Genomic DNA, 17460 nt, shown 5'->3' with positions numbered 1-17460 from the left:
TCAATCAAAAGCATATAATTAATCAATATTTTAAAAAACAAAATATGTATGAAAAATTTTCTTCGTTGCACATAGTCTTTCATTTAAAATTTTTTTTCGCTCATAACGCGACAAATAAGGTCAGTACATAAAAATATGTTAGGTATGAAGTAAAAAATTTTAAGAAAAAAATAGACCTACTATATTTCATTGTTTTATTTGAATATAAAAGTTGCATTTGTTTCAATAAAGCTGCAAAATGTACTTTTAAATTAGATTACTGTTTAAACTGTCTCATTTAGATGAACAATTATTTCCATTATTGATAGCAAGTATCCTCTATTATTTATATTGTAGTTTTTTCGATGTATATTATAAAAATAACGTATAATTTAGTGAAAAATATAAATTCGAATGTGATCATTTTTTAGGAGGAGTCGGACACCATGTCGAGTCGGGGAAGGATTTTACGGTTGACGGTTTATCAGGTTTCAGTAAAAAGAAGAAGAAAAAACGTCGTCATAGGTGAGTTTCTGACGTTAACTGGTTCCTCATAAATTTAAGCTATAAACGATATAATTATCATGTATAAAATGTTTAATGAGGTGCCGAAAATCATGACGTGCTTAGAACTAAATAAGAATACCACCTGTAAAGCGTGAACTTTAAATAAGGAAATGACTTTGAATTTTACGAATGAACCCACTGTGGAACAATAGCGTAACAGACGTCAGTTGGCCGTCCTTTAACCAGTAATCATTCAAATTATTCAGATAATTGGACATCTCCTTGTCAAATTAGCGTCCCAGAAAAATCTTTCGTTGCCAAAGACCACGAATTGTTAAAATATATATTGGAAAAGAATATTGTTTGATTTTTTGCACATTAATTTACTGTAATTATTAATTATACGAATCGTGAGAGACTATTATTTTAATGAGATTTGGTTATTATGTTATTATTATTATTCAACAACTAAGGTAAAATATCTCAAGACAATTTTGGCTTTCATTTTTACAAAATACCGATAAATATACATTTTTTTAAATTTTAAAATTAAAATCTAAGTACATTTTCATTAACGGCAATTTAATCATATTTACAATTTAAACAATCGATTTTTAAATATTAAATCATTTGAATAATTTTTTTTTTCAATTTTAAAGGAATTTTTATAAATATAATATACAGCAATGAATGGAGAAATTTTGTTTTAATGAATCAGAGAAATTCCGCTAGTTGCCGTAATAACAACAAATTTGTTAAATCGATCAATCAAAATCTTTAATTTATTTCTTAATTAAAGTTGCTCTCTATACTGTATATATTTATATCAATTTATCACAATATATGTAATACTAATAATTCATTTTTAATTATAAAAATAACAGTAATCAATATAATTTATATTTTGTCAAAGTAAATTAATAATATACAGAATTTAGAGATGTTTTTAACAGTACTTTAATAAAAACATAAAATTTTTTATTAATCTAATTTAACGTAGTGTTTAATTATTTTATGAATGAAATACATAAATTAAATAAATGATAATTCATGGAAATGATTACTTTACTAACAAACAATAGGATTCAAAGTAAAATTTTTGAATTTCAACTTAAAACATTGTTAAATTCATTCTTTAAAATAGCTATTTAATGCAAAAATAATTTTTCTCTATTGTTGGAATGGAAAACATCAGCATTCGTCCATTGATATGATAGTATTTATACAAGCAATTTACGTAATAATATTATTCTTGAGGCTTAAGCCGATTAGTATTAAGGAAAAGCCTGTAATGGCGTATAACTAGGTTCACGTGGTTGTTGCTCTAGGACGATTTTCACGTCCCAGCAGCTGGAGGAGCTGGAGGCTGCTTTTAAAGAGGCTCACTATCCTGACGTTTATGCTAGGGAGATGCTCAGCCTAAGGACTGACCTACCAGAGGACAGAATACAAGTAAGTAGACAAAATAGATAAACAATTGTTATTTAGATTTTAAGCTAATTGAGGCTAAACAGAAAATATTAATAAGGTATTTATTTTCATTGCTAATTAAATGATGACTCAATCGATATGTACTATAATACTGATCACTTTTAAGATATATTATTTTATTTTAATAAACGTACTAATTAAGATAAGATGATGATAGGAAATATTCATTGATTTGAAGTTATAGGTATACCATTGTGTGTTTTGTTAATATATCTATAATTACAAAACCAATTCATATACTCTAAAAAAAAAATAACTATGACTTTTAAGGATTTTCATTTATTTTTTTTTTAAAAAGTATGTAAATAAGCGGAATACTTTCCTATTTTTTTTTTTTAAATTTGGTTCTTTAGGGTTTGAAAAAGGATCTCAAAATTTATTTAAAATTAATGTTGTACGTAGAGTATCTCTTAGTTTATATATCAATCATTTTGATTAATTTATTTATACATAAAAACAAATTTGAAGTGTAACTCATCCCGAAATTGAAGTGATTTTGATGAAGTTCTGTTATAATTCTAAAATTGACATGATAAAAAATAAAATTCCTACGTGTCTGTAGACTATACATGAAATATTTGTTTTCTAAAAAAAAATACTTTCAAAAATTTTCACTAAAATATTTATTTTACATAATTAGCAATAAAATGAAGTATATAAATAATATTATTTCTTAAATATAGTCTTAACAAAGGAATTTTAATTAATTATTATTTAAAATGTACATAATAATTAACTTTTATAATTTAATAATCCAAAAAAGTATTGGTGCTGATACAATAAAAATACATACACTAACGTAGACATATTGATAATGTAGTAATAGTAAAAGAGAAATAGAGAAAAAGGAAAAAAGAGCGAATAGAGTGGAGGTCATATTATAGAATTATATTCTTATTCTAATATAATTGAAACGTGAGGCAGTAGTAAAAGTACACATAGGTACAGGCAGAGGTTTTACAGGAGGGTAGTGTTGGCGACTGAAGCCAGAGGATAGAGAGGATGAAAAAGAGGGTATGTAGCAGGGTGAACGCGTGCAGGGGTGCGCGGTGAACGTACTGGCGCGTACACACTGACAAAGCGGCCATTGCAGGGTGGGTGCGGTTCCGCGAGCCAATCAGGACCTTGGTTTGCGAGCCACGGGGCCAATCAGAACTTGCCTTCACATCGTCTTTTGTTTCTAAGTCCCGCAAAGGGAACACATTATAACGAGAAAACGGGGGTGGAAGGGGTCGATCTCATATAATCGTTAACGGGTATATTTTTATAGGAGCACCGCCATCGTTTCCAACTACTCCCTAACTCCCTCGTGTACGCTATTTCTCATTTTTTATTACTTCTCTCTCGCTCACACCTTTGTCGCTTTGTCTACTTATACTTTTTAGCTCTCAGTTGCTCATTATTCTGTCTCTTTCTTTCATTCTCCCCTTTCACACTCCTCGGTGTCTTACTAACCACTCCTGCTCTGTTCCTGCCGATTTTTATGAAAATACCCCATTCGGAGTAAACCAGACACGTGTACAAAAGGGGCTGGACTGCGCTTTGAACTTAAATCTGATAAGGGCGGGTTACAAAATCAATCCAGAATTTGCTTAATGAAATTTTTACTAATCAGTGTTTCACATTGATTATACTGTATTTTATGAAATTATTAGGGAATAGTATGCTATCAATCATCTATCCAGAATAAAACTCCTATTTTATTATTAATAACGGGGTCAATTTAATATTTGTCTTTGTGATTGGATGAATTTTGATGTTATCGATACATGATTATTATTCATTTTTCCATCACTTTAATATTAATCTTTTATTCCTTCTAAATTACTATGATTGCGACAAAAATTTCCATTCTATTCATTGGTTCTTCAAAAACTACTAAACTTGAGGTTATAATTAATCAGAAAAAAAAATTATTTCACATTGATTTAATGTTCCTTTATTTTGGAGTAATTTTTACTCCAAAAAAATATAAATATTTATTAAAATGAATGTAAGAATAATTGTGATCAATTTCAATGAGTAAATTGATAACAAGCCCGTCAATCATTTATCGAAAATGCGATTCAAATTGCAAAACAGTACAAATACGCATATTAGTAGTCTGCTTCATTTAACACTCTCATGTTAAGTCGCATAATAGAGATTATATACATAAAATATAATTAAATATTATTCTATATATACTTCACTGAACTACATACATTAACTCTCATTATTGTATTGCCTTTCATGCGTAAAAAATATGATTAATCGAAACGTTCAAAATCATGTGTTATAATTAAACCACAACAGATTCATTTCAGCTTTAATTCAATTACAAAAATATATCTCAATTGAATAACTACTGTGTTATAATATACGAAAGTGTGTAGAAAAGCCAGAGACCCTGCTGCACGCGATATCCTGCTGTGAAGTTAATCGAAATGTCTACCACAGATTCGCAAAAATTCTAAAAAAAAGTCTCTCTTTTGCTTCTTATTATAAGATTAATTTTTTAATCGATGATGTTAGATACAATGTTTCTTAATTAAAACTTGATTTTTACTAACGAAAAGGAATAAATGATAAGATAAAGAGGAATGAAGATTTTTATTATCATTATTTCTCAAACGAAAACTTGAATAAATATCTAAAGATCAATTGTCATTGTGGGATCGGAATGGCCTTTATCTAGATATTACTGAGGGTAACAAAAATTATTCTCTACGCCACGTATTTTCGACAAGGATCGATACACCCGAGACAACCAGACAGCCCTCGTTCTTCTATTCTGACAAATTATACCACACGAATTATGTCACTCTATTGGATTATTATTTGATTAGTACTGCGTTAAAGCGAGATCTAGAATATCCTGCTGAGCTTTAGCCACATTCAAAAGAAAAATGATCTATTGACAAAGCAAAATTGTTTTTTTAAACCCTTCAAAAATTCCTTTTATATCTCTGACAATTAATTAAAGTTATTTACTATTGATTCAAATACTTCTGTTAGTTAGAACGTTTAACTGTCATGCCGTTAAATAATCTATACTTTTATGAATTTATTTACATTATTTCATTAAATGATTATATTTATCAATTTTACTATTAATATAATCAACCTTTTGCTAATCGATAATTTTGAAAATATCATAATTTGGAATAAATAAATATGAAAATGTTGAACTTTAGTAAAAAAAACAGTAATTGATGTGTGTGTGTTGAATTTTAGCGTAAGAAATTAGTTTTGTTTTATAATTTAGAAATCTATTTTTTGGTTTAACAAATACATTTTAAAGATACTTGAGATGTTTAAATGTAAAGAATTTGTATTAAAGAGCAATTTAAATAACAACAAAAGGGGGACTAACGCTTCAACCATGAGCTCAACTCACCCTTAAGATATGCTAATTCCTTAAATAAAAAATAATCTTTTTTAACGCCTATTTAGAGGTCAAATTTCAGACAATCCCTTCTTAGTAGCTCTATTTGCTTACTCAATACAAGCGATGTATGATAAATCCATGTCTAGGCCAAACCTTGTTTGGTGTTGACTGACGTGAACGATGACGAGTCGATCAGTCAGAATTCTTTTATTATTTACACAATATTCCTTTTTTAGTCTTTCTAGCTCAATTTTTAGAATGATAGTTTTTTTGTCAGAATTTAGCATATTTTCAGTTCTCAATAACATTATTGCATTGATGATTAATTACAAAAAATAGATTAGAGTAAATACACCAATGGATGGACGTTTAAGTTTAAAAAATTAACAGCAAATAAAAAATTAATTTTTATTATTTTAAAGATGTGTTGATTTTGTGAATGATATCCAATTATTGGTTTAGCTACCCTATATCAGTTAAAATAAATCAATAAAACTTATTTCAGTAATACTCTAAAAACTAAATTTGATAAAGAAGTTTTTTAGTGAAAAAATGATTATAGACTGCAAATGATTTTTCTCTACATAATAAAAGTGACAGGGATCTGATTTGATGTATTTGAATAAATTTTCTACTCATCATCGGTAAAGTATACAGTCTGTTAGGATAGTTTTCATTGAATAACATATTTCAGTAAGACAATCACTAATGAAACTTATACTTATTGTGAATAAAGGGCTATACTTACCACCAGTAGGTTAAATATTTATTTTATTATTTAGTGGAAAAATTCTATTAGTTTAATAATCAATTGGAAAAAGATTAAAAATATATTTACTTGGCTTTTTTTTAAATAGAAAATAAACTGATCAATCTAATTAATGAATTATTATTTTAATTAACCGTTAGATGATTTGGGTGGTAAAGCATTACGTAAATATTGACTCAAAATTTTTTCTACGCATTGATTTGTAAAGGATAGGCATAGAAGTGTCATTTTAATGCTCGTTGATGGACCCGTCGATGTGTCTACCTGGTGAGTAGTTATTTTAACGAGTGCTCAATGGCGCCACGCGTTTCGAACGTCTTCTATTCGTTTTCTGACAATGGTTCTCTGTGTATTGTGAGGATCAGGAAAAAGAATCCTCTTATGGGCCAAGTATTGTTGGATGTACTCGCCTGAGGTATACCAAGAGAGAACAGCAAAGCCTCAAGGAGCCTCGTAGATGACTTGCCACTTAGCTGTTCTGAAGCTATATTCCCCGAGTCAAAATTTTTCTTTTCTTTTATCCCCTTAGTCCTCCCTTTTTTACTACGATGGCTGATACATACACATCTGCTAAATCGAAATTCCTTACTAATGAGACAAGTAAACGGAGTTTTTAAAAATTGTTTAAGTGGATAAAAATAATAACCGGATTGAAAATTACTTTTAAAAAGGCTATTAATAGGTTGCTGTTCAATGATCGATATAATTATGATGATTTTGAAAAAAATTAAACAATAATAATAGCTTCGAAGTATTTTATTATTTTTCGAAGCTTCATTTACTTATTAAGTCGAGTATTTTTTATTTAAAAAACTAACTGTAAAATTAATTTTAGAGATGAAAACCATTTGATCGTTATTATACTGTATTATTACTAAAACTATAAAAAACAAAACTTTTTTTTGTTATTTCATTTTAAGTTATTCTCTATTGAAACCATTTTATAAGCTTCATTTGTAGTAGAAAACGTTTTTTTTTGTTATTGACAACAGCTATCGAAAAAATTTTTTCAGGTGTGAAAAAAAATCGTGAGCTTTCCATTATAATAAAGTGGAATAATAGAGAAAATTATCATCGTTCCATTGATTCTTATTGGATTCGTTTTTATTTGAATAAATTTTTTAAAAGTTTAAATAACAATCTCAAATAGATGATTGAATATTGAAAATATTTTCATAAGGAACAAGAACATCATGACACTAACTAACTATGAATAATAAAGATACAAGATGTCTAACATTTTTAATTGAATGACAATAAAATATTCAATGTAAACAATTGTTTAATATAAGGAAAAAAATCTTCCTCCACTCCGACGGCATTTAGAAAATATTTCATCCTTAAAAACTTCATTTTTGTAAAAAGAGACTGAAAGAGTATTTTTATGAATAATATAATGTCACTGTTTCAAAGACATTTTTCAGTACCATAACTCTGATGATATAACGACTATCAGAGCAAAAGTATTACTATCTAGAAAGTTTCGTATTGGACGGTAACCGATTTTCAAGAGGGTGGGACCAGTGGAGGATGTAATCTTTCAGGAAAGCACCACGTAACAAGGATCTAGGAGTTCCGATTATGTATTTGCCCCCTCTTTCTTCCGGCCAAACGTAGAGTTAAGGAAGGGTAATGGCGTGGAAAGAGCTCAAATGACCCACGAATTCAACCGAGAATTTCTCTTCTTTTTCTTTCGTTTCCTTTGTACTCCATAGATCGTAATAACTTCTCGACAATGATATGGTAATACTGCTATTTGTACAGTAAATTTATGATAATTTCTTACTTAATCATTTAAACATTCGATTTACTGGTCGTTATTACGCTAAACTGCAACAGGATTATTGTCTCAAATTATTCGAGATTATCCAAGCGAATGCAATGAATAAACAAAAAAATAATAAAAAGGTGCCGAAAGACAGACTGAAGTAGTGAAGGAGTCGACTAAACTTGAGTAAACACTCGTGAAAAAATTAGCCGTTCCCACGTCAAGCAAAATAAATATTTTCGTATTTAACCATCATTAAACGATTATCCTAGAATCGAACTAAAGGACTTGAAGAAGGATATAAATGAAAGAAAAAAAGGTGAAAAAAAAATAGAAGAAAAAGTAAATCTTTAGACGACTCACCAACCAATGACGAATGCGTATCGCTCGTTAATTTTAATGATCTTCGTATTTTTATCTTACTATAATACGTCGAGTGGCAAATTATCGATCATATTCACATTTGTTTCATATCAAAAGAAAATAGATTAAAGAGATTTAGTTACGAATGGCAGAATTTAATATAGCTGACCGAGGAATGTGATTTATCATCATTATTATTGATAATTAAATTAATTATTCTCTACAATTTTGCTTGATTTTAAAAAATCTTATAATATTGTCGAACAAGTAGGAGACAATTAACAAAGATATCACATTCTTTTTTTTTTTAATTAAAATTTCAAAGTGTCAGAAAAATTGTACAAGACAGTGTACTAGAGAGATGTAGGCATGTAATTATTGATAATTGATGAAAATATTCTGGAAATTTTTGTCAAACGGAAATAGAAAGGAAAGAGAGAAACAAGAGAAATGGAACAATTTTCTTTGTACTTTTTTGCTGTCAAAGTATTCAGTATTATTGCGGTAAAACGAAGGGGCTCGTTGAGATTTAGACATACGCAGCGACAAATTTAGAGAGTGATGTGAATTTACAGTGGGTGGTTTTTCTCATCGGGTCGCTGTACATCTATCTACTCATGAAGAGGACGATATAGCAGAGGAACCCTCAAGTGTTTAATGTATTGTAGCTTTGTATTGTTCCACTAGGCACTGTCTCTCTCTCATATATATTGAAATAAAGAAAAAACATAAATTCCATTAGATTGATATTTTGTGAGATAAAGTTTGGATCGATACAATTTTTATTTAATATGGCATTTATCAATAAACTAATTTATTTATTGTTTTCAGAAAGATTCTTTTGATTAAAGTACTCAAATTTTTTGCAATTATAGATATTTTATATTTCAATGTTTTTTTAATTAATTGGAAAAATTTTGTAATTAACGAGCAATATAAATTAAAGCAATGAGATCATCTACTTTTTAATTGAAAAAATTTTTAAAATTGCTTGATAATGATCAATTTGAAATATATTTTTTCAAAAAATTAACAACATTTAACTATACTTATATATCTAATTATGCAAAATAGTTTTTTAACATAAAATATTTTAAAAAGTAAAACAGAAAAAATAAATTGCAAATTTTTAATTTAAACTAGCTTTCCATTTATGTAAGTGACATACAAGTGGATAAGAAAAAATTTTAAATAGTACAAATAGGATGGTAAATGAAAAAAATGTGAGCCTGTCACTTGAGCGTTGGGATTTATTGAGAGAATCAAATTAAAATGGAATTATCGCATTAAGAGCCGAGTCATCCTCGTGGCGTGCTGATTGCGCTGCCAGGGGCGTAACAAGGGTGATCTACCAGTAGTTTTTTTCTCTTTGTCTCCTTCTCACTTTGAAGAGTCATCTGCACATGCATCATCCCCCGAATATCTCAATGACTCCCACACCCAACAATTCGGCTTGAACGACAAGTCGTCGTGGCCTCATGAATTTTCCGACGCTCATTGAAATAACCGAATGATCTTGCACCAACACTGTGAAGTCAAAGGAAAGGGATAGCTTTTTGACTCCCTCATGAGGGTGAAATCATTCGACCCTTTGCACATTTATTATTTATATATTAATAGGCAACCCCATGGTAGATTCTCAACTTGACTTAATGCATATCTAGACCTGTCTATTTATATTTAACATTCGATTTATAGTGACAACTGTACCATGCATTTTATCAATATTATAGTTTATTCACAATTGTAAAAAAATTTAACATTAATCATTCGATCAGTGGTATTTTATTTTTATCACATGAATTTTTTTACTATCAAAGTCATTTCTAAATGATAGACAGAGAGAAAATAATTGTAAATTTTACTCTAATAAATAGTAGTCTGTGACTGAGTACTTGGATTACTTGATATAATTTTCATTGTTGATCTTGTTGTACGAGTACTCTTAGTCTTAAAAGGAACTTTGACTTAAAAAACGTAGCCTATGCTTGGTATTAATTATAATTTTTTTCTTGTGTACTAATTAAACAATTGCTTATTGCCATTTTTGTACTCGAAACGATAGACTACTATTTATTGGAGTAAAATTTACAATTCCTTTCTCTCCGTGTATAAATGTAAATATACATATTGATTATTTCAGCATTTATAACAAACTTACTTAAGTAACTCACTCACAACTGATATCAATGATGATTAAATTTCCCCTAAAATTGAATGAACCTTGCACACAAAATGTGTAAACGATCATAAAATTACTGGAAAACCTTATCGCTGCAGGAGAAAAGCAAGTGATCAATTCCGGGTGGTCGAGTCGTATCCCTTGCGGAAGAATTGACCGATACTCGAAAATCCCCCGACATTTCTTACAGCTTGTATGAACTATCCGGTAAATAAATAAGGCTTTTTGGCTCATTGAATTCATTTTTCTCAATTTTCCTTCACTTTTTTCTTCCACAATTCTGTATATACCACATTTATACCAACGAATTCAGTTCACTTAGCAATTTGGGCGTTGACGTAATGATCGTACGATTGTAAATTCTAATAAACTCGCACAAGGGAGACCACAAGACGTACGACTGGGGAAAACATGCGGATACTCATCGTGGTAAATATAAATCTCAACTAACCACATTAAATTCGAAAACATGGTCCAGAAAAAGCCACGCCCGCAGCTTTTCTCGCATGAGTCGTCATTGGAATTTAATTAAAAAAAAAAAATATTTATATGAAATAAAAATCATTTAAATAATAGAAGATAAGTTTTAATAATCGGTAATACGGAAGAAAAATATTTAATTTAGCTTGTTATGTAATTCTATGAATTTATACGCAGAGTTTATCAAAGTCGCATCGGTCCTTAGGGACGAGCAAGTGTCCCACGTAATGATGTTCAGACGCGTGCCGCATCACAGCAGGGTATCAAAGAATATCCCTGTGGTCCATCGCAACTGTTTAACGCTCAAAAGGGGATTAGAATGAGAGTCTTCTTTACCACATACACCACTCTACACTGAATAAGTAGCGCGTAACGCCACATTCTCGTTACTTATTTGCACAAATTAATTGGCTTATGGTCCCCATATATCATCACATGAAATGTATATTCATGTGGGAAAATAATATCATGATACTAAAATTGCTAATGGTCGTCAATAAATACTTCATTATCATTTAATAAAAAGCTAACGATTATTAATATATAAAAGAATTATCTCAAGTTTTCCAACAATGTATCATTTAACGAAATATTATTTAATATAGCTAAATGAAACGCCTTGTTTTAGAAAAAATGAATTCTTTATTCAAGCTCATTTTTTCTTGGATATTACAAAACATTTACCCTAAAATACATTTAACTTTAACTTCAAAAGATAACTACATATTTTTCACGAGTTAAAATGAACTCTTCATTATTTATTTGACTGTAAAAAATATTGAGCAAAGTTTTTTTTTCTTTTTCCAATATTTCATTCTAACAAGTAATATCTCAAACATTCTTTGCTCCAAGTATTTTCCATTATTCTTGAAAACTCTTAAAAAGTGCCATATTGTAGTAGAAAATCAAAAAACTCCTTAATTTTGTCTATTACCTTCAGGTTATTTGATCTTCTATAATACTGTTGAAGACGGAAACTTAATATTCAAAGCTCACAGAGATCCCCAATCTTCATCTCCGGTGTGCTGCCATGAACGACCAATACTCTCAACGTCTTCAAGTATATCTCAAGTACAAAACATTATGCAGGCTCAAAGAGTCGAGGTCAGAGCATGATTTCTAGTATTTCTCTATAAGCAAATGTAACAAGTAAAAAACAGTTTATTCATCATTCCATTCTTTTTCTTCTCTTTTCAATATCCACTAAATACTTTCCCTTGTTTAGGTCCAATCGTCAGAGTCTCGTCAGTCTGATCGATGATACGCTAACGTACTGCGCATGCCATTTAATACACTGAACCGTCTTATTAAATTAATCATATTTAATTCATACAAATGATTCTGCTTTTTTTTTTTGAACATACGTAATATTTATCTCAAAAATTATTTCATTATTTAACAGAATCAGACATGTTGAAAATTTAATTAAAGTTAGTTTAGAGAAATTAATTAAATTAAGAGGTAGGATTTACTTAAACAAATATATGTTAACCATTTAACATGAAATTACATACCATGAAACAATGTTTACATTACAATATCCTTTTATAAGTATAATTGGTTAATTATATTGTGTCATACATTTTCATTATTTTCTTATTCAGAATAATGAATACATAAATCAATACAGTGTACTATTCATAAATATTATTTTAAGAATTTTCATTACTTGAAATAATTGATTCGATGCAAAAAATTGGCCTTTAAAATTTTTTTTCCCTCTTAATAAATATCCTTTTGTATGATGGAATAAGCGAACAATAAAAAATAATTGAAATTACATTTGTTTTGAAAGAATAAAGAAAATAACATTTAGTTAACTAATTCAATTATTACTCTATTGTAAAAATAATAAAATATTTAATTGTCACATTTTTAAAATAAAAAGTAATTCAATTTTCTATAAGTTACAAGTTTTTCAATTTACACAATTGACAAACAATGAAAGAATGTATTTAACAGAAAATATATAAATGACTGTAAATTAAAAAAAGCAACTTGAAGTGATTGGATTGAAAAGTGCATTGAATGGATTGGTACACAGCTGTAATAAAAAGTCGTCAGGATATTTGGAAAGGCAGAAGATAATTTCAGGGTGACATCGTAAATTGACAGAACAACGCGCGTTTTCAATTCACTCAAATTACGTTCCAATTCTGCCAGTGACTTTAGCATTGTTGCTACAAATTGGTACACGCCCTGGCTCCAGGGCAATTCACGAGCTCTTTTCTACTCACTTATTCTCTCCTATTCTACCCTTTTACTCGTGTACGAAGAATTTGTCTATATTGTGCATATAAATATACATTTCTATTTATATGATATTCTTGAATAATCACGTACATAACACTCATCTCAATACTTTTATTATTACAAGACTACTTTTTAAAATATAATTGGCTCAAGTTAAAGAAAAAATTCGATACTTCACTAATAACAGTAATAACTCAATTACTTTTAAGAGAGCTTTCGTCGTATGCTGCCTCGTAATTGGCCAATTCTTTTGCTTCACAAGTTTACATCATTAAAAACGAAACAATTTGGGTGCGACGTTGACAGCCAACACGTGAACGATCTGCAGGCGGTCATTAGAAAAAAATGTTCTTCCTTCTTTTTTCTTCTTTGCGAGTATGCAAAGAAAATTAGAGTAAACATGCTTAATTCGTACCATTGCCAAACTCGTTTTTAGTACCTACTTTATATTCTTTAAAAATAATTACATTAATAAACAACTTAAAATGAGCTCAACATAATGGCAAAAAAGAATATAATAATATTCTCATAACAGGATATCTTGAAGTGATCGCAGATATTTATGTACATATAACAACAGTTAACTTCTTGAAGAATACTAACTCTTCAAGTAATTAAGAAATAATTCTAAATATGATTCAACTTTTATAGAAGTTATGATCAAAAATATCTAATTCTTCAACAAAAATTAACACTACATGATCATTAATAATGTTAAATATATTTTAAGAAAAGGAAATTTTAGATGAATGAATTTTCCAGGTATGGTTCCAAAACCGGAGAGCAAAATGGCGCAAAACAGAAAAATGTTGGGGAAGAAGTACCATAATGGCGGAATATGGATTATATGGAGCGATGGTACGGCATTCTCTACCACTTCCGGAGACAATCCTCAAAAGCGCCAAGGAAAACGAATCTGTAGCACCTTGGTTACTTGGTAAGTTCACATGCTTATCTACTTATAAAAAACAAAAAATAAATAAATGTTTCACCTTGGACAAATTCACGAATAATTGCGTTCTTTTATTTACAAAACACTCGACTCCAAACTGAACTCGAACAAAGAGGAATAATTAGTAAGAACACGGGCTATAATGTTAAGAACATGTCGAAATTTTTTTTTCTGTTCGTCTCTATCAGCACAATCGTCTAAGACAAGCAGCTTTAATCAAGATTTCGAAACTAATCAAGAACTGATTGACTGTGGGCCCGCAGGGATGCATCGAAAGTCTATTGAGGCAGCAGAGCATCTGAAATCAGCCGGAGAGGACAGTGGCAATGATCATGCTGGCAGTAGCAGTAGTCCAAATCACAATCATCACCAAGGTGGACCTACCAGTTCTGAAAGTGGACAAGAAAGCCAAGACGGTATGGGAGGCACTTCTTCAACAGGTATATTATCTTATTATCTCAACTAATCACAAAAAATATCTTTTTTGTATGACTATTTATTTAACTACACTACTTACCTCAGACTTCAATCTATTTAAATTATGAACATTTTGTTTCTAAATGATTTTTTTTTTAATTATTTAATTCTAATTTTTCTCTAATAATATGACATATATTATTGGCTAGATATGAAAAAATTTTATTCATGAGAATAACACAAATATTCACTGATTAAATTTCTCGTTTCCTTTAATTAAAATAAAACCTCATGTATCTATTTTATATAAAAAAAGATTGGATCACAAATAAAACAAAAAATATATTATCTTCCAACAGGTGTTGTACAAGATACAGAACAGTTGAGGAATGAAAGTATTGCCTGTCTGAGAGCTAAAGCCCAACAACATCAACTCCAATTGAGCTTACAACCTGCAGCAAGCAGCGCTAGTAGTTCAACGGCACCAGGAAGTACGTCATATCCGACAGGACCTCCAGCAAATACGCTTCATGCCACAGTTTAATTCACAAGTCTCAATTAATTCATTTCCACCTTGACGATGGATAATTGTATTCTGGTTATTTGGATTACCTGCTCCAACCATCGGTTTTATCCGCCCCATTTCCGCTTATATCGGTTCTGCCGTTATTATAGCATAATATCCGGAGAAATCACCAATTTCCCTGATCTTCAAGTTACCTGGATTGGTATGATACACTCAGGAGCAAATGTCGATGAATAGAAAGCATCAGTAAAAAAAAAACTGATTGGCTACTAACGAATTTTTTTAATGTATACTTAAAAATTTATATTTTTTATATTTTGTGTAAACAATACCGCGCCTAATCAACGATTTATTGGTACCTACTTAAATTAATTTCAATACCTTTTTTGATTAGCAACGAAAGTGAGCCTACTCTATTTATTATACATTCTTAATATTTTTAATAACACATCAATTTATTGAACGGCCTATTAATAATTCATTCATAATTCATTGATGGTTAGTTTATCAAAAATATTCACAATTTGGATTCTATGATGTTTATAATTAATAAGCAGTTAATAATTTATTAATCAATGACCTCACTTTGGGATTATGTTCACTGAACAATTTTATCACTGCTACTACAATGAAAATAGTTTTTCTATCATTACTATCTCTATTAATTAGTTTGTATTTGATCAATACAATTTTATTAATAACTCAATATTGATTATATAAATTATTAATTAATGCCTATTGATTTTACACGGATTCCAAACTTAATTGAAAAGAAATTAAAAATGTTTAGTTGAAAAATAACACTTCGTGGCACTACAAGTTGATCCCTTTATAAAATGGAATAAAGTCTGATTGTTGAAAATGTTTCCAGAAAAAAAACCTAGAGTATGTAAAAAAAAAACAAAATATGACATACCTGCAACGAATCAACGCTTTTCAGTTATTCATAATCAAATGAATAAAAACATACATCGAACATGAATAATGTTGTTGATTCTTCTGTGAACAGTTGATATAAATAGTAAACCAAGGAATGAACTTAATCGAGAATAAGAAATAAGAATAATAATAATTTAAATAAAAGAAAATAAGAAAGACGTACAAAACAGATTTTTAGAAATTAATTCCTCATACTCAAGTACTTAAAAGAGACATAACTGTTGTCAAATGTGCAATATGTTGATTTAAGTTATAGGATGATAAGATATGGTATAATTCACTGATGGACAGGCCGAGGTGCTTAATTTAATAAAGTATGAATTGAAATGTGTAATATAATTCATACTTTACTTGTGTAATTTATTAATTCATCAACTAAGAAAAAAAAAATAAATAAATAAGAATAAAAATTTTTCGTAAAATAAAGATGAAAGTTGCATATAACATTAAAGCACCTCGAATTTTTTTTGCCCACTGTAAATAAAAATATAAATAAAAAACTATGAATAAAATAAATGAATAAATATATAAATAAAAAAATTATATAAATATATAAATATAAATATATATATATGTGGTCTCAACGCGTCGGAGCGGACAGTTTCTCCCGGCTTTGTCGAATGCAAAGTCATTGGCTTTTGTAAAGTATATGGAAAAACATTGTAACATTGTAATTTTCCTGTTTTTATTTTTTCATATGTTCCTAGGGAAATTAAAAAAAAACAGTTCTATTGTATGCGTAATTGCATATTGTTCGTGTAATAGAAATAAAAAACTTGAGCGCATAAGTAATGTAAATTGTATAAAAAAGAAAATGAATAAACAATAAGTAAAAAATAATTAAGGGAATAAAGTTAATTAAAGTAAATTTCTAAATCACGCGCTCAAGTTGGACTATTCTTGAAAGGAAAATTCGAACAATTAATTATTGTTAATGACAGAAAATAAAAAATATCGATACTTGAGGATTGGATCGTTTTGACGCGAATCGGCTCTACTATACTATATTACATATTGTAACGCACTATAATTTAACAAATAAATTACTGGAAAAAACGAAAAAATAACCATATGTTCTCCAGAGTAATAAACCAATCAATATAAACAATAACTACCGATTGACAACAATTAAAATACAAAGTAATGAGAAATCAACAACAATAATAATAATGTTATTGCGAACTAAAAACTAAAATACATGTGGGGACATTTTGCAAATTTATGCTAATTTTTCCTCACAATTGAGCGTCCCTATTGCATAAAAAATAAATAGTAGTCAGCTAGTGTACGTAAGAAATAAAATTTCTGAAAAAAAGTTCTTTTTTCGTACAAAATTATTCAAAACCTTCCTTTATGTGATATTTAAATACATTTTATTGTTACTTATGGTTTGTTATCACCAATTTATTACAGATAAAATCATTGTAATAATTATTCTCCTCTTAATAATTCATATTAATACTA

The 17460-nt window shown here is 29.0% G+C and overlaps 1 protein-coding gene across 1 annotated transcript in view; it reads left to right on the top strand.

Annotated features, from left to right (window-relative positions):
• Vsx2 (Visual system homeobox 2) overlaps window positions 1-15515 on the top strand; it is a 63824-nt gene extending 48309 nt beyond the window's left edge. The window contains exons 4-8 of the mRNA XM_035086988.1: window positions 411-504; window positions 1815-1938; window positions 13925-14099; window positions 14303-14554; window positions 14891-15515. Of these exons, the coding sequence (XP_034942879.1) occupies window positions 411-504; window positions 1815-1938; window positions 13925-14099; window positions 14303-14554; window positions 14891-15075 (830 nt within the window). The 3' untranslated portion in view covers window positions 15076-15515. The remainder of the gene's footprint in view (window positions 1-410; window positions 505-1814; window positions 1939-13924; window positions 14100-14302; window positions 14555-14890) is intronic.
• The last annotated feature ends 1945 nt before the right edge of the window (window positions 15516-17460 follow it).

The sequence above is a fragment of the Chelonus insularis genome, unplaced genomic scaffold, assembly GCF_013357705.1.
Source record: "Chelonus insularis isolate UGA/USDA-ARS -01 unplaced genomic scaffold, ASM1335770v1 contig_405_pilon, whole genome shotgun sequence".
NCBI lineage: Eukaryota > Metazoa > Arthropoda > Insecta > Hymenoptera > Braconidae > Chelonus > Chelonus insularis.
This window is presented reverse-complemented; position numbering and strand designations above follow the sequence as displayed.